We start from the raw sequence: 18,590 nt of genomic DNA, 5'->3' as shown, positions 1-18,590 counted from the left end.
AATTCTTGCTTCTTAAAGAAGTGAATAAAGTAAAAAAACAAACTTCCTTACTGCCACTTCCCATGGATAATTCCCTTTACTGGATTAGAACACCAGTGCAGTGTTTTCCATGGGCTAGCAGCACCAGATTCACTTGGGAACTTGTTAGAAATACAAATTCTTAGGTCCCTCCCCAGAACTGCTGAATCAAAAACACTGGATTGGGCCCAGTATCCTGTATTGGAACAAGCCTTCCAGGTGATTCTGATACTCGCTCAGTTTGAGAACCACTGACTTAAAATATGTCATTCCAGCTTGTGCTGTTTAGTTGCTCAGTCATGTCTGACTCTGCAATTCCATGAACTGTAGCCCACCAGGCTTCTCTGTCCATGGGATTTTCCAGGCAAGAATACTGGAGTGGGTTGCCATTTCATTCTCCGGGGGCTCTTCCTGACCCAGGGATCAAACCCACATCTCCTGCACTGGCAGGCAAATTCTCTACAGCTGAGTCATGGGGGACGTCCGTCATTCCAGATATTTCTGTGTAAATAGTCATTTAAGAATATATACCTGAATACACATATGCTTTCTTTTTTTTAAAAAAAAAACTAAAGATGAGGCAATTCTATTCACACTTTGTTGCAGCTTGCCTTTTTCTTATAAAATTCTGAACATGACATGAAATCCAGAAGTGTAAAGGAAAAAAGTTGACAGAGCTAGCTAATAAAAATGAGAAACCTCTGAATGGTGAAAGTCACAATTTAATGATTGATCAGGAAAAAAAAGTTCATAAATTATAAACATATTCAAGCTTACTGAGAGTTGAAGAAATTAAAACAGTAATAACTTACATTTCTTCTAAAGAGATGTAAAATTTTACATGCCTCTAAACAGCAAGGTTGTTGGGTATTCATATATTCTTTTTAAAAAAACATATGTGTTTGTTTACTTATTTGGCTGCATTGAGTCTTAGTTGCAGCACTCCGGATCTTGACGGCATCAAGCAGATCTTTCATTGCAGCTCACAGACTTTCTAGTTGTGAAGCGTGGGCTTAGTTGCTCCATGGCATGTGGGGGTCTCAGTTCCCCAACCAGGGTTGGAACCCGAATCCCCTGCATTGGAAGGCGGATTCTTAACCACTGGGCTGTCAAGAAAGTGCTTCATATACTCTTTGAAAATGAAAGTGTTAGTCGCTCAGTTGGGCCCAACTCTTTGCGATCCCATGGACTGTAGCCTGCCAGGTTCCTCTGTCCATGGAATTCTCCAGGCAAGAATACTGGAGTGGGTAGTTGTTCACTTCTCCAAGGGATCTTCCTGACCCAGGGATCAAACCTGGGTCTCCTGCATTGCAGGAAGATTCTTTACCATCTGAGTCACCAGGAAAGCCCAAATCTTAGGCGTGATGAAATCCACAGCCAACTTAGTTTTCCTCCAGAACAACCTGTGGCGATTTCTTGTTTATCACTGCTGCTGCCATCATGCTGACCTCAGGGAGTGCCAGGCCCCCTTCTATGCTCTGGTCCAATTGTGGCAGTACTCAGCCATCCCCTCAAATAAAACATTCCCTGGCAGAGTCCTGCAAATCTCCCCCTCAGCCACCAAGGCCTTCGGGTACTCGCTGGGCTGCTAGGGGTGGATGTAGTGTAGAGAACAACTGTTCCTGGGGTCCACATTTGAGGCAGTGGACTCTACAGCGACCTCAAATGGGGCTGTGCTGACCCACTGAGCTCTCAGATGTTTTCACTTTTGCTCACATTAAATGAACTCTCTGTGGTAAGGCTAACACACAAAGCTCATCATAGCTTCTACCAGCTGTTGCAGAGGCCACAAAGCTACAGTAATGAAAACAGTGTGGTACTGGTATATGGATAGACATGTGAAAGTGAAAGTTGCTCATCGCGAGGAAGTCTTTGCGACCCCATGGACTGTATAATCCATGAAATTCTCCAGGCCAGAATACTGGAGTGGGTAACCTTTCCCTCCCTTCTCCAGGAGATCTTCCCAACCCAGGGATCAAACCTGGTCTCCTGCATTGCGCTGCTTCTTTACCAGCTGAGCCACAAGGGAAGCCCAAGAATACTGGAGTGGGTAGCCTATCCCTTCTCCAGGGGATCTTCCTGACCCAGGAAACGAACCGGGGTCTCCTGAATTGCAGGCGGATTCTTTGACAACTGAGCTATGAGCGAAACCCATATGAGGGAAGCCCATATGAGAGAAAGACATGTAGACCAATCAAATAGAATTGAAAGTCCGCTCTGGGCCCCCAAGAATGCGGGTTGGAATGTCTCTGCCCGCGGACTGGAGGGAGCCGACGGAGCTGCTGCCGCCTCAACCCCAGGCCTCCCGCGCCGAGGCTGCTCCCGCCCGCGGGCAGAGAGGCTGGGGAAGGGTGGGCGCCGAGCTCTGGCGGCCCCTGCAGGCCCGGCGGCGGGTGAGGCTGAGGGCAGGGCTCCTCTACCCAGACCAGCAGCCCTTGGAGTCGTCCGGCACCGAGCGCCTCCTGCGGCTAGGAAAGGAAGGAGTGAGGGGTTGGAAGCAGCCAGGGCTGTGCTCTGGGGTCCCGAGGCTAGAATCGCTCCCTTCTCAGAGTTTGGTAGGGAGACTGAGGTGTGGGCGCGAGGCGGGAGGCGGGGGACTGAGCAAAGAGGCTTCTGGAGCCTCTTCCCGAGGGAAGCCTGTATACTCTTTATGGGCGTGTAATTTGCTGTAACCTTTTTGGAGAACACCTATCAGTCAGTTTAAAAATACTCCTTCCGGTTGATCCAGTTAGCAATATTATGATACAGAAATATTTACACAAATGGTCAAAAGATGTGAAATTCCAGCATCATTTGTAATAGCAAAAACCATCAATGTGTTACAGCAAGGGAATGAGCTGGGTAAGTTCATCCATGCAGAGAATTGTTGCTCAGCCCCTAGGGTGAGGTTGAGCCTCCATGTTGCTGATTTGGAGAAGAGCAGTCTGCCTTGTGTTGGACAGGAATTAACATTAGAACTGGACATGGAAAAGGGACTGGTTCAAAATCAGGAAAGGAGGCTATATATTTTATATTGTCAACCGTGTTGGAGAAGACTCTTGAGAGTCCCTTGGACTACTAGGAGATCCAACTAGTCCATCCTAAAGGAGATCAGCCCTGGGTGTTCATTAGTAAGACTGATGTTGAAGCTGAATCTTCAATACTTTGACCACCTGATGCGAAGAGCTGACTCATTTGAAAAGACCCTGATGCTGGGAAAGATTGAGGGAGGAGGAGAAGGGGACAACAGAGGATGAGATGGTTGGATGGCATCACCAACTCAATGGACATGGGTTTGGTTGGACTCCGGGAATTGGTGATGGACAGGGAGGCCTGGCGTGCTGCGGTTCATGGGGTCGCAAAGAGTCGGACACGAATGAACTGAACTGAACCCTGCTTGTTTAAGTTATATGCAGAGTCTGTCATGTGAAGTGCTGGAATGGATGATTCACAAGCTGGAATCAAGATTGCAGGGAGAAATATCAACAACCTCAGATTGGCAGATGATACCACTCTAATGGCAGAAAGCTAAGAGGAATTAAACAGCCTCTTGATGAGGGTGAAAGAGTGAAAAAGCTGGTTTAAAACTCAACATTCTTAAAAACTAAGATCATGGCATCTGGTTCCATCACTTCATGGCAAATAGATAGGGAAAAAGTGGAAGTAGTGACAGATTTTATTTTCTTGGGCTCCAAAATCACTGTGGATGGACACTGCAGCCATGAAATTAAAAGACACTTGTTCCTTGGAAGAAAAGCCATGGCAAATCTAGACAGTGTATTAAAAAGCAGAGACATTACTTTGCCAACAAAGGTCTGTATAGGCACAGCTGTGGTTTTTCCAGTGGTCATGTATGGATGTGAGAGTTGGACCATAAAGAAGGCTGAGTGCCAAAGAATTAATGCTTTTGAGCTGTGGTTTTGGAGAAGACTCTTGAGAATCCCTTGGACATCCTAAAGGAAATCAGTCCTGAATATTCATTGGAAGGACTGATGCTGAAGCTGAAACTCCAATACTTTGGCCACCTGATGTAAAGAGCTGACTCATTGGCAAAGACCCTGATGCTGGGAAAGATTGAAGGCGGGAGGAGAAGGACGACAGAGGATGAGATGGTTGGATGGCATCACTGACTCGATGGACATAAGTTTAAACAAACTCTGGGAGATAGTGAAGGACAGGGAAGCTTGGAGTGCTGCAGTTCATGGGGTCACAAAGAGTAGGACACAACAACAGTTTACCTTTCCCAGCACCCAGGCTCTCCTGATGATGTGCCTGAGTGGATCAGGGGTGACAGAATGACCTGCACTGTCTCCTTCTCTGGTCCCAGATTCCACTTGTCTTTTTATCCTCTGTCCTTAGGGATAGGGAAACCCGCTCCTTGGTACTCCCTTCCCTCAGAACACCTGGGCCACCCTGAGAGGCTCAGCTCCACATACTCACAGAGCTATCTGGGCAGGATGGCTGCTGCCACGTGATTTTCAAGAAGGCCCCTTGCACTCTGGGGCTTTGTCTTCTCCTCCCGGCAAATCCAGGGAGAAGAGACCATCTGGTTTACAGTTTGTCTCACTTGGGCCTTGGAAAGGCCCATGAGAGCTGGTGCATGCCCGCTCCTCCCCTAAAACTTACCATCAATTGATTTTGGAAGGAATTTGATATTTCAGAAATGAAAACTAAAGACTTTGGTCCCAAAACTCTTCATGGTGGCTATTGGGGGAGGGGCTGCCCTATTATCTTTAGGACTTAAAGACTTTCTAATTTTTTAAAAATAATTTATTTATTTTTGTCTGTGCAGGTTCTTTGTTGCTGGGCACTGACTTTCTGTAGTTATGGCTAGCGGGGGTGTGGGGGGGAGCACCTCTTCATTTCGGTGTGAGGGCTTCTCATTGCAGTGGCTTCTCTTGCTGTGGAGCACAGGCTCTAAATGTGCATGGGCTTCAGTAGTTGTGGTGCATGGGCTCAGTTGCCCCATGGCATGTGGAATTTTCCTGAACCAGGAATCAAACTGGTGTCCCCTACATTGGCAGGCAGACTCTAAACCACTGAACCCCCAGGGCAGCTTAGAGCCTTTAAATGTCTTAACTTTGTCCTGGGTCCCACAGGCAGTTCAAAGAATGGTGCTCTTTCTACCACATGAGCATGAGCGTTGCTGCTATTACTTAAGACCAAAGTACTGGAAAAACTCTTATCCCTTTCCCACAATCGACTTACAGCTCAGCCTCTTTTCTTTCCCTTGCTTGGGCCAGAGTCCAGGCCCAGCCCCAGGCAGGCAGGCTTCCCTAATGAAGAGGCCTGGGGCCCCACTCCCCTTTAGCTCCACAGAAAGTGCAGAGGCCGCCCGGATCAGGCATGTGGCTGTGGGTCTCCATCCACAGCCTCTGGTTTGGAAGCCCCAGACTAGCACCCTAGCTTGGCCTGCTGAAAGGCTCCTAGCCCACATCCCTTTCCTCCTCCCCTCAGGCCTCTGGATCTGCCTCCAGTCTGGCCACAGAGAAGCTCTCTTCTGCCCCCACCTGGCTCTTGGCTGCCACTGCAGCAACCGGGAAGGGGGAGGGGGGCTTCCTCCCACAGCCCTGCCATCCCGTCCTCACCCCTCTCTCCTATTACTCTCTCCTCCAGGCAGTTCCTCAGGGAGCCTTTGGCTCTGCCCTTAGCCCCTGAATTCCAGAGAGACTGCGCCTCTGTCTCTTCCTTTCTCTTTGATGCTCAACTTCTGGCTCCCTCTTCCTGCCCCTTCCTATTGCTAAAAGCTGGATATTTCTAGACCAGCACTGTCAGACATAGTCAGTAGCCACTAACTACACATGGCTGTTGAACCTTGAACTGTGGCCAGTCTGAAATGAGGTCTGCTGTGAGACTTGGTGTGAAAAAATCAATTAATATGTTTTATTGATAAGTTCTAGGGCTTCCCTGGTGGCTCAGAAGGTAAAGAATCTTCCTGCAATGCAGGAGACCCAGGTTTGAACCCTGGGTTGGGAAGATCCCCTGGAGAAGGGAATGGCAACCCACTCCAGTATTCTTGCCTAGAGAATCCCATGGACAGAGGAGCCTGGTGGGCTACAGTCCACGTGGTCGCAAAGAGTGGGACACAACTGAAGGACTAATACTCCACTTCATTGATAAGTTTTTTTCTTTTTTTTTTTTTTTATTGTTTTTGTACTTTTTACTTCATTGATAAGTTTTACATTGACTACATGGGTAAATGATAATATGTTAGATATATTGGGTTAAATTAAATACATCATCAAAATTAATTTCATCTATTTCTTTTTAGCTTTAAAAAAGATTTATTTATTTATTTTTATGTATTTATTTTTGACTGTGCTGGATCTTTGTTGCTGAGCAAGGGCTTTCTCTAGTTGTGGCGAGCAGGGGCTACTCTTTGTTGCAGTGTGGGGGCTTCTCTTGTTTCAGATCATGGGCTCGAGAGCACAGGCTCAATAGTTGTGGTGCTCTGGCTTAGTTGCCCTGAATCATGTGGGATCTTCCATGACCAGGGATCGAACCCGTGTCCCCAGCATTGACGGGTGGATTCTTAACCACTAGACCACTTGCTGCCGCTGCTGCTAAGTTGCTTCAGTCATGTCCGACTCTGTGCGACCCCATAGACGGAAGCCCACCAGGCACCCCCATCCCTGGGATTCTCCAGGCAAGAACACTGGAGTGGGTTGACATTTCCTTCTCCAATGCATGAAAGTGAAAAGTGAAAGTGAAGTCACTCAGTTATGTCCGACTCTTAGCGACCCCATGGACTGCAGCCTACTAGGCTCCTCCATCCATGGGATTTTCCAGGCAAGAGCACAGGAGTGGGGTGCCATTGCCTTCTCCGAGACCACTTGCTAGAAAACTTAAATCACAGGTGTGGTTTCCATTATATTTCTATCAAATGACACTGGTCTGGACTTGGTCTGCAGTCCCAGGGGACCTCAATGAATCCTTTCATTGTGACCTCTACACACATGTCCCTTTTTAGCGTGTTTCCAAAAAAAACTAAAGCAGCTGCGAGCTCTCTCTCTAGCCCCAGAAGCTGGTCTCCTTACCCACTCTTCTGGTTCAGGACCACCGTGAGAGGAGATCCAGGTGTGTGCCTCAGGCTGTGAACACATCATGGGTTGAGGGGGTTCCTCGGACGTTCCTCGATCAACTGTACAAGAGTAAGAGCTCCTGGGACAGGGTCTGGGGCTTCTGAATGGGGCCAGGTAAGAATCAGCCACATCCTGAGCCTCCCCATGTGTAAAATGGGCAGAATCCCTGCCCACCTCATGGCAGTCTAAGAATCAAATGCAGTAATAGGCAGAAAACACCTGCACAGTGTTGAAGAAGTGATTGTCCTTTCTCTGACGTGTTAGGGTCAGAAGTCAGTCCTTCTGAAACGTCTCTTCTGTGCTTTAGGCATGCTCTGTCCATTAGTTGTGTCCGACTCTTTGTGACCCCAGGGACTGTAGCCTGCCAGGTTCCTCTCTCCATGAGATTTTCCTGTCAAGAATACTGGAATGGATTGCCACTCCCCCTCCAGGGGATCTTCCTGACCCAGGGATTGAACCTGCTTCTCTTGCACCACTTCCTGCGTTGCAGATGGATTCTTTACTGCTGAGCCACAGGGGAAGCCCTTATGCTCTGTAGTGTCTGGATTTACTTCCTTTCTCAGTAAAGATCTTTTTGAAAGTTTAAATGGAGGGTTCCTATCCTCTCTCCCTCTTCACATAGGAGAGCTTTGGGTAGAGAAGAGAGGGACTTGGACAGGAGTGGGCCGTGGGATGCTGGGGCAGAAGGCATTCCTGAGCCAGGGTCTGGAAGCAGGGCTGGGGTATGCCATGGCCCTGAGGAGCAGCTGGCAGGGAGGAGTGTGTGGGCTGGCCCAGTGCCCCAGAGAGCCCTGCTGGTGCAGGACTTAGCCCTTTCCAAGATGAGCAGGAAATGACGGCCTAGGGCATTTGAGGCAGTGGCCACAACTGACACACTCAAAGGGCAGCGTACAGGAATGTGACACCTGCTGGGTGTGCTCCCCACTGAGACTCGAACTGGCAAACCAGATGCAGCCTCCAAGCTGGAGGAAAGGTGAGGGTCCTGGTGGCTGGAGGTAAAATCCCAAGATTCCAGTGGTTCCCATTGTGCCCGTTAGAGCTGGGCAGCCCAGGAGGAGGAGGCCAGCCAAGTCCCAAAGGTCAGCCTGTAGAGTCCAGAGAGGACACCTGCCTGAGGCTAGCTATTCCCAGAGGATCAGCAGGGCTGGCACATCCAGTGCCCATGATGGGTGTTTGGGGAGTGGGTGCTGGAGCCAGTAGACTACCTTACCACTGAAAGGACACAAGGGGCTTTAGAAGAAGAAGAAGGATATTACAGGGGTTTCAGAGCCTCAGAGGGTCTCCCAGGGCTGGTTCCCTGTCAGCAGTTCCTGGTACTTCCATGGGATTCTTCTTTTTAAAAACTATTTAATTTACTTATTTGGCTGTGCCGGTTCTTAGTTGCGGCACATGGGCTCTTTGATCTTCACTGCGGCACACAGGATCTTCAGTCTTTAGTTGTGGCATTCAAACTCTTAGTTGCAGCATTTGGGATCCAGTTCCCTGACCAGGGATCGAACCTGAACCCCCAGCATTGGGAAGCCACTGGACCTTAGCCACTGGACCACCAGGGAAGTCCCCCATGGGCCTCTTTGGCCTTCTGCTTTCATTAACCTAAGCATGTAGCTTAAACTTACCTCCCGTCTTTTTGTTCCTCTTTATTTAAAATTTAAGAACTGCAGTTGATTTATTATCAACTTTAAGGAGAAGTCTATTTTATTTTTCTGTCTATAAAAGCATGATATATCATTGTGGACATTTAGGAAATATGCAAAAAAAGCTGAAAAACAAGAAAATTGTTATGACCCTACTAGCCAGGGACAGATAATTTGTTGGCATTTTGGTGTATTTCTTTCCGATCTTCTTTTTATGCAGAATTGTGGAGTTTGTTTTCGCCCCCATCATTGTGGTTACGCTCTATATGCAAGTTTGTGGGAGTTTCTCCATGTTATTGTGAAGCCTTGGTAACCACTGTTTTTGATGGCAGCTTGACAATGCTTAGCTATTCCCCCATTGTTACATATTTGCGTGCTCAGTCCTGTCCTACTTTCCGTGACCCCACAGACTGTAGCCCTCCAGGGTCCTTTGTCCATGAGATTTCTCAGGCAAGTATACTGGAGTGGGTTGTCATTTCCTGGGTTGAAGATCCAGGCGATCTTCCCAACCCAGGGATCGAGCCTCCTGTGTCTCTTTCATTGGCAGGTGAATTTTTTACCACCAACCCACCTGAGAATCCCTTATTATTTGTTTGGGTTGGTTCTAACTTTCCCACTTGGTAAACAACACAGTGGTAAAAAAGTGTCTCATCTCTGTGAAGAGAAGAAGGAAGCAAAGGGTTTGAGACTGCAGTAAGGATACAATTCAGGAAGGAAGTCTCCCAGGGGCTCTGGTAGCTCCACCATCTTGCTGCAAAGCGCTTCTATAGCTTGGCTCCAAGAGACAAGAACTGGGGCCAAAAGGGTGGCTGTTGTAGGAGGAGATTTCCTTAGAACAGTTCTCTGACCACAGGAGTGGAGATAATGAGTTGTTTTGAAGTGGTGAGTTACCTGTCACAGTAAGTGACAGGAGGGATCCTATAGAGGGAAGACATCCCTTTACTCTGGGGTCACATTAGGTCAAATCTTGGATAAATTCCAACTCTTGGGCCCTGTGAGTTTTGTCTGAAATCATCACAAGCCCCTCAGCCAGTGATGAAGCAGCCCTCAGATCAGTGGTCAAAGAGAAACAGCCTAGAAGGGAAGGAAGAACCTTGAACTTGGAGCCAAAAAACACAATAGGTCTAATTCCTTCTCTTCCTTTATTATGGGAAAGTCATATTTAACCCTTCGGGGGCCTCGGTTTTCCTGTCTGTCAAGTGGGATAACAATGCTCGCCCTGCCTAACTTCCCGAAGTCCTAACTTCCCGAAGTCCTGCCTATAAGGCTCTATGCACGCAGACTGTGACCCTCTGCACATAAAATGTATTACTGTTATCAGTACTGATGACAGCAGGGCCGACCGGTGGTGACGCACCAGTGGGCTGGAGCCCCGTGTTCCCCCGCCTCCCTGGGCTGCACTTCATGGGCTCCATGTTTCCTCTGACATCTCTCTATAGCCCTGTCTGTGCTCCCTCTTGCAGATCGATGCTGCCTCCTTAATTGCAGCCTCCGTGATGGCTGCTCCTTGTGCTTTAGCCCTGTCCAAGCTGGTCTACCCAGAGGTGGAGGAGTCCAAATTCAAAAGTGAGGAAGGCGTGAAACTGACCTATGGGTGAGTGCAGCAAGAGGGCCTGCACAGAAGGAAGTTGGAGGGTGGGCAGGGACAGGAGCAGAGTCAGGGCTGCAGCAGGTCCTGTGTTCTCTGCCGTTCACTGTCTTTCACCAAGCCCAGCCCATCTTCCCTCTCAGCCACTGCCCTACCTATGGCTTACCTTGAGAAAATGCAGGATCCAGGTCTTGAATCTTATTTTCCAGTCTCTGACCAGCAGGATGTGCGTGGTGTGTGTGTTTGTGTATGTGCTGAGGAGGGCATGAAAACCACACCGCCTCTCTACATGACCCCAGCATCAATCACGTTGACATGATGAGCGCTGTCCTTGACTTCACTCACCTCCTAATATCCCTTCATCACAGTCTTAGCAACCTTTGTGTAACATTTAATCCTAAAAAAATATTGAAAGACAACACTTTGGACAAGTGTACTTGTGGATACAATGGGCGACCCCAACCTTATAACTTCCTGAAGGTCTGGGGCAGCATTGCCCTAGAGGAATATAGCATGAGTCACATGTATAATTAACATTTCCTAGTGATCATCTTTAAAAAGTAAAACGGTGATTTTTTTTTAATAAAATGATTTTAGTAAGATGTTTTGACTCAATATATCCAAAATATTGTCATTTTAATGTGTATTTGTTGTAAAAAGTATTAATATTTCAGGGACTTCCCTGGTGGTCCAGTGGTTAAGACTCCATGCTCCCAATGCAGGGGGTGTTGGTTTGATCCCTGGTCAGGGAACTAGGGGCTTCCCAGGTGGCTTAGTGGTAAAGAATCTGCCTGCCAATGCAGAAGACACGGGTTCGATCCCTAGGTTGGGAAGATCCCCTGGAGAAAGAAATAGCAACCCACTCTAGTATTCTTGACTGGAGAATTCCTTGGACAGAGGAGCTTGTTGGGCTACGATACCTGGGGTCACAAAGAGTTGGACATGACTGAGTGACTGAGCATGCATGCATGGAGGGAACTAGGCCCCTCATGATGCAACTGAAGATCCCACATGCTTCAGTAAAGATCCTGTGTGTCGCAACTAAGAATTGGTGTAGCCGAATATATTAAAATTTTTTTTTTTAATTTTAGAGGTATTTCATATTTTCTGGTACTAAATCTCTGAAACCTGGTGTGTATATTTGTAACACATCTCTATTCAGATCTGCCTCCTTCCAAGTGCTTGTTAAGTTGCACACAGCTCATGGTTTGTCTTAGATGACGTCTGCGCTAGGAGTCTGGGTCTTATCCTAGTGCTTGGACCAGCATCTTTCTGGTCTCGAGGGTAAACAAGGACCCCTGGCTCTGACATGCTCTGTCCAAGTTTGAGCCTGTAGGACAGGGAGCCCTGAACTTGTGGAGACAGGCCAATAATTGATATCTCTTTGTCCCATTGACAGAGATGCTCAAAACCTCTTAGAAGCAGCTAGCAGTGGGGCTGCCTTGTCTGTGAAGGTTGTGACCAACATCGCAGCCAACCTGATTGCCTTTCTGGCTGTGCTGGACTTCATCAACGCTGCCCTCTCCTGGCTGGGAAACATGGTGAACATCCAGGGGCTCAGCTTCCAGGTACAGTTCCCCTTGACCTGTGGAGGGGGTGGTCCTGGCCAGTGGTGACTGAGGGTGGACACCCACAGAGCCCAGGTCAACCCCAGTCCCAGAGGCTCCTCTTGCCTTGCTCCTCAGCTCATCTGCTCCTACATCCTGCGGCCAGTGGCCTTCCTGATGGGCGTGGCCTGGGAGGACTGCTCGGTGGTGGCAGAGCTGCTGGGGATGAAGCTGTTTCTGAATGAGTTCGTGGCCTATCAGGGGCTCTCCGAGTACAAGCAGCGCCGCCTTGCGGGCACTGAGGAGTGGGTTGGCTCCAAAAAGCAGTGGATCTCCGTGAGTGTCCCCATCCCCTGGCTAGGGCAGGGCATGATGCAGCTGTGCCCCTGCAGGCCTGGCTGAGACACACGAAGGTGGTCCTCAACCTCCCACATCTCATTGCCCTGGGCAACAAGACAGCTTCAGGCTTCACTGCCATCTTTCTCAAGGACTCTCTGTCTCTTGGCTTCCCTGATAGCTCAGTTGGTAAAGAATCAGCCTGCAGTGCAGAAGACCTAGGTTCTATCCCTGGGTTGGGAAGATCCCCTGGAGAAGGGAAAGGCGGTAGCCAGTAATCTGGCCTAGAGAATTCCATGGAATGTATAATCCATGAGGTCACAAAGACTCAGACATAAGTGAGCGACTTTCACTTCTCTTCACTTCTCTATCTCTTGAAGATATCTGAACTCCAGCTGTAGATAGGCTACCATCCTATGGCCTTGGGCCAGCTGCTGCATCTTGCCTCTTCTGTTGGAAAACCAGTGTCATACCTGCCACCCCTACCCCAAAGGAATGGGTGTGAGACTCCAATGAACTAAGAGAGTAAAATAGAAAGACCTCACCACAGTAATCTCCAATATATGGAATTCAGCTCAGGGGTTGGTTTGTTCAGTTAAGACTTAAAAGAAAAAACAAAAACTATAGAAAGAATAACAGCCAATGTAACATGATTAAGAATAAAAAAATTACCTGTCATCCCCAAATGACGGCTATTAAAGTATATAATCAATTATATCTAATTATATGATAATAAATATAGACATAACAATATAATATCTAATTCCATTGTTTGGCTCTTATACCCAAAGCCGAAATGAGTAGCTTTTGCACTGAACTTTTTCCCTCTTCTCTGATGTTTTCCTCGGGAGCTTTTCCAGATGTGGGATGACTGAATTGCATGGCATGAATCCTTGTGTGGTTGTTGCCAGTAACTTTTGCAAAGGGTTATAGCAACTGAAACCGCCCCAGCTGTGCCTGTGAGCATTGATTTCACCACACACTGAACAGGGCAGAAGAGCCTCTTTAAAAAAAGAAGTCTTGCTACTTTAATGGGGAAATAATAGCTCATTGTTTTAATATGCGCTTCCTGGGTTACTAGGAACTTTTAACATAAAATATTTTTTATTGTCTTTGAAATTATTTTTTTAATGATAAAGAAATGTACTCTTTAGCTTTTTTTTTTTTTAAGAAGGTTTAGCTCAGGTTTCCCCTTACTCCTAATTTTCAGCTCCAGTATCACTGTCTTCTCTAGAGACAGTGGCGGTATGTACCTTTGGGCTTCCCTGGTGGTTCAGCAGTAAACAATCCACCTGCAAAGCAGGAGACACAGGTTTGATCCCTGGATTGGAAAGATCCCCTGGAGGAGGAAATGGCAACCCACTTCAGTATTCTTGCTGGGAAATCCCATGGACAGAGAAGCCTGACAGGCTACAGTCCATGGGGTCTCAGAGTCAGACATGACTAAAGCGACTGAGCACACACATACACATGTGCCTTCAGGATCTTTTTCAATGATCTTCATTCCTTCAGCAAGTATTTTTTGAGACCTCTGAGGTGCCAGGCCCTCTGTTGGGTACCAGGGATAAAAAGGGGAATTAGACAAACATGGTCCCTGGTGACATGGAACTTACATCTAGTGAAAGACACAAGAAAACAAAGGAATAAAAATTTTTAAACCACAATCTGCAGCAAGTTCTATGATGGAAACAATAAAAGGAATCAGGGAGGGGGTCTATCCTTGACTGGACAGGGAAGGCCTCCCTAGGGATTTCCCTGGTGGTTCAGTGGTTAAGACTCTTCGCTTCCACTGAAGGGGGTCTCGGGTTCTAACCATGGACAGGGAGCTAAGATTCCATATGCCACACACTGTGACTAAAAAAAGGCCCCCCTGAGTTGGGTACTTAGACCAAGACTTGGAGGGAGGAGCAGAGGCCAGAAGAAAAGGGGACTAGCATTCCAGGCAAAGAAAGAGGTACCTGCAAAGGCTCTGAGGTTGCCCAAAGCACTGGTTTGGAGAAGTAAGAGATGTCCACTTAGAACAAGTGGTAACTGTAACAGAGTGACCCAGGCTAAAGAACAGTTGGAAGTTACTGAAGATTTGACTTCTGACCTTTTAGCGTTACTTGGGCTGCTGTTTAGAGGGTGATTGTAGGTGAGTAAGCAGAATGCAAGTACCTTAATATTTTTAAATCAATTTATAAAAACTCTGTATGTTATAAAGGTATTAACTGTTTTCCATTTTCTTTTTAAAATTTTTTTTGGCCATACAATGCATCATGTAGGAGCTTAGCCCCCCAATCAGGAATCAAACTTGGACTGCTTGCATTGGAAGCATGGCGTCTTAACCACTGGACCACCAGGGAATTCCCACATTTTCTACATATATTTTTCCTGGTCTTTTTTATTTTCCTTTCCCTTCATTCTGTATTCAGGAATTTTTAAAAAATACAAATTTATACCAAATCTTTGCATTTCTTATATTATTTCTGAATTTAGAAACTTATCTCCATTCCAGAAACCTGGTAAGGGTTAAGTTCCTGAAGCAGTGTGATGAAGTAGTTCAAATGGTGCGCTCTTGGGAGTCAGACAAAACTGAGTTCAAATTGTGACAGAGCTGCCTTTTTGCTGTGTGCCCTTCTTCAGTCACTTCTAGGGGCCTCAGTTTGCTCCTCTCCAGGATGAGAGCAATAAGGCTATTCTGTAACAATAATATTATTATCCTATATTTTCTAATATTTAATGTTTGAAATGTTAATATTTATCTGCTTTAAAATTTTTTATATGGTGTGAGGTATGGGTCTAAGCCTATCTCCCCTCCCCGCCCCCTCCCAAATTGTTCCATTTTGGCTCTTAGTACTTCTAGGAAATTACACAGCTGTTCAGAGCAAAAGGGAAAGAGAGTTTCGTTGCTTAAATACCTACTCTGGGGACTTCCCCAGTGATGCAGCAGTTAAGACTCCATACTTCCAATGCAGGGGCATGGGTTCAATCCCTGGTTGGGGAACTAAGATGACACAAGCTGTGTGGCCTGGCCAAAAAGTTAAAAATTAAATAAAATCTGAAATTAATATAGAAAAAGAAATAAATACCTACTCGGTGCCTAGTTCTTCCTATACATGATATGGTCTCTATGACAGTCCTCCCAGTCATACTGTTATTCCCGCATTCCTGATGGAGAAGCTGAAATTTAGGTTCCACCCTGGGTCAGGAAGATCCCCTGGAGGAGGGCATGGCAACCCACTCAAGTATTCTTGCCTGGAAGATTCCACGAACAGAGGAGCCTGGGGGGCCACAGTCCATGAGTCACAAAGAGTCAGACACGACTGAAGCGACTTAGCATGCCTGGGGTGGTTTGAGCACATCCCTGTGGGAAGCCCATCACCTCTCATCTTCTGCTTTCTCAGGTCAGAGCAGAAATCCTCACAACGTTTGCCCTCTGTGGATTCGCCAACTTCAGCTCCATTGGGATCATGCTGGGAGGCCTGAGTGAGTCCTAGAGGGGCCTCCCTGGCTTCCTATAAAGGGGGGCGTTGAGGGGGCTTGGTCTCCAGTTCTGGCTCTCAGATACCTACAACTTCCTAGGGATCTGTACGCCTTAGTTCTCCTCTTGGTCTAAGGCAGAGTCTGAACAAGGAGGTCATGGAACTTCTTCCCAGCCCTGGAATTTCATGACTTCTCTGCTGCTCAGTGGGCCCAGGAGGTCAGCACCTTGGCCTCGTAGGGCAAGCCTGGCTCAGGGCCCTAGGGAGGGTCGGAAGGTACAATGTTGGCTGCCCGGTTGAAGCTTTGACCTGCCAGTTCCCATACCCACAATGGACAGACAGGCCCAGTGGGGCCTGGGGAGGAAGGCTCTATAGAACTATCAGCTATTTACAAAAAACCTTTCCACCCTTCACAGTCCCCTGCCTGGTGGTGCAACCATCCCGTTTTATTGAAAAGGAAACTGAGTCGTGCAAAAGTGAAATGTGACCCGAGTCACTCAGCTGTTAAGTGGCTGTTAACTGTCACTGTGTTAGTCTGTGCAGTCGTGTCCGACTCTTTGCAACCCCATGGACTGCAACACGTCAGGCTCCTCTGTCCATGGAATTCTCCTGGCAAGAATACTGGAGTGGGTTGCCATTCCCTTCTCCAGGCGATCTTCCCCACCCCGGGATATAACCTGGGTCTCCTTCACTGCAGGCAGGAGATTTCTTTACCATCCGAGCCACCAGGGAAGCCTAATAAGTGGCTGAAGCTGTGTTTAATCCCAGGTCTGCCAGATTCCAAACTCATTGTTCTTTCCCTACACCTGCCACTGATGGCACGTGGGGAGGTGTGGAATGCTACTGAGTCGGGCCAAGGAGGACTCTCAGACTCAGCATCTGTCCCTCTGGCCCCCCAGAAGAGGAAGCGGGGGTCAGCAGACACAGCCAGAGGCGCAGAGAGGAGGCAGAGGGGCCTGCGGAGTCCTGGCCCTGAGCCCTGCTGTCCTCCTGCAGCCTCCATGGCTCCCCAGCGGAAGACCGACTTCTCCCAGATCGTGCTCCGGGCGCTCTGCACGGGGGCCTGTGTGTCTCTGGTGAACGCCTGTGTGGCCGGTGAGTGCAGGCCTGGTGGGCTCAGGACTCAGTCCAGGACCAGGCACTGGGGCCCCAGCCTCTCTGGCAGTCCTTGGGTGGCGTTGTGGGGGATAGTAAGGGGCTGGACCCTGCCCACTAGCTGCTTTCTCTGCACAGGGATCCTCTACATGCCCAGGGGCCCTGCGGTGGACTGTGTGTCCCTCCTGAACACCACTCTCAACAGCAGCAGCTTTGAGGTGTACCAGTGCTGCCACCAGGCCTTCCAGAGGTGAGTGCCTGGGCCGGGGGTCCGGGGGTGGGGTGCTGACAGTGATGGGGCACAGAGGCCCGAGTACCTGGGGTGGGGGAGGCCTTTGGTACCAGAGCAAGGGGGTAGAAATGTTATGGCTATGGCTGATGTAACCAAGGGGAGAGGAAGAGGGGCTTGAGGACCAAACTTAGAAGTTTGGACCAGAGACATGGAGCAACTTCCCTGAAGTTGCCCAGCCTTTAGTCAGCAGAGCCCAGGCCTGGAGCGCAGACTACAGCTTCTGCTTCTTTTCAGCACCAGCCCGGAGTTCAGCCTAGAGGCCCTGGACAACTGCTGTCAGTTCTATAATCACACGATCTGTGCGTAGCGGGGACAGAACGTCTCTGTGTCTTCCGGGCGTTATTCTCTCCCAAGAAGCAGAGCTGCCACCTTTCTCTCTCCAGGCCCCCCTATCCTCGGGGAAGCCACAGGGCTTAGACCACCTCAGGCACAAATCGGGAAGGGTGACCGGGGACTGGGTGGAATGATGGGTGCCCCCCACCCTTCACCCCCTTTCTGCTCTAGCATTTCCTCCCTCCTCAAATGTGAATGCTCAGGGTCGCCTCTGCCTCCTCTGTCTTCTGTGTCCCCCCTGCCCTGGGTCTTCCCTGTTTGTGCTCCCCTTCGGCTATGGGGCCCTTGGCCCTGGCATTTCAGCTGCCTCCTTCCCTTCCCTTCTCTTTGGGCATGGGAATCTTGCTGTGGCTTAATCCCTGACACATGGCTTCTCCTGGAGATGCTTTCCTCCACTTTCGTAGACTCCCCTGCTGCCCTCTCACACAGCACTTTCCAGACTGGTGGCCTGTGTAGCACTGTCCCCCAAGGTATGCAGAGGTTTCCATGGTCCATTAGGTTTGGAAAACACTGGGCTAAATAAAGCTAGGGGGGTTTTTGTTTTGTTTGTATTTCTCACTGTGGACTCGTCAGAACTTGATGTGGATATGCTAGGAGATGTTTTCCAAATTTGGCTGTAAGAATCTTTTTGATGGGAGTATCTTTTAGTTGAGGATCCCATGGGAAACGATCTGGGGAATACTGGTTGATGTTCGGACTGCTTTACTCCGCATAACTGTAACCTTTGTAGATGTTTACCCAGCGCTACGTGTCAGTGCTGGGTGTTCATTGGAAGGACTGATGCTAAAGCTGAAACTCCAATACTTGGGCCACCTCATGCGACGAGTTGACTCACTGGAAAAGAGTCTGATGCTAGGAGGGATTGAGGGTGGCAGGAGACGGGGATGACAGAGAATGAGATGGCTGGATGGCATCACCGACTCGATGGACATGAGTTTGAGTGAACTCCAGGAGTTGGTGATGGACAGGGAGGCCTGGTGTGGTGTGATTCATGGGGTTGCAAAGAGTCGGACACGACTGAGCGACTGAACTGAACGTGTCAGTGCGCTGTTCCCAGTGCTTCATACTTTGTAGCTCAATCCTTACCACAACCCTGTGAGGCAGGTACTGTTGTCATCTCTAGTTGAGGGACCAGAGTTCAGAGAGGTTAAGTAACTTGCCTGAAGTGGCACAGCTGGGAAGAGGAAGAGGCAAGACTTGATCCCCAGCCATCCAGTTCCAC

General features: G+C 48.5%; 1 protein-coding gene across 2 annotated transcripts in view; it reads left to right on the top strand.

Annotated features, from left to right (window-relative positions):
* The window catches only part of SLC28A1 (solute carrier family 28 member 1), a 59,171-nt gene extending 41,701 nt beyond the window's left edge, over positions 1-17,470 (top strand). For both annotated transcript variants that reach the window (XM_088829605.1, XM_088829606.1), the window contains exons 11-17: positions 10,177-10,307; positions 11,701-11,869; positions 11,987-12,184; positions 15,571-15,652; positions 16,645-16,743; positions 16,882-16,993; positions 17,270-17,470. In XM_088829605.1, coding sequence (XP_088685731.1) covers positions 10,177-10,307; positions 11,701-11,869; positions 11,987-12,184; positions 15,571-15,652; positions 16,645-16,743; positions 16,882-16,993; positions 17,270-17,342 — 864 coding nt within the window. In that variant the 3' untranslated portion in view covers positions 17,343-17,470. The remainder of the gene's footprint in view (positions 1-10,176; positions 10,308-11,700; positions 11,870-11,986; positions 12,185-15,570; positions 15,653-16,644; positions 16,744-16,881; positions 16,994-17,269) is intronic.
* The last annotated feature ends 1,120 nt before the right edge of the window (positions 17,471-18,590 follow it).

The sequence above is a fragment of the Moschus berezovskii genome, chromosome 21, assembly GCF_049115385.1.
Source record: "Moschus berezovskii isolate FMDL1 chromosome 21, NW_MosBer_1.0, whole genome shotgun sequence".
Classification (NCBI taxonomy): Eukaryota; Metazoa; Chordata; class Mammalia; order Artiodactyla; family Moschidae; genus Moschus; species Moschus berezovskii.
Note: the sequence above shows the minus strand (reverse complement) of the source record. Positions and strands in the feature narration are given on the sequence as shown.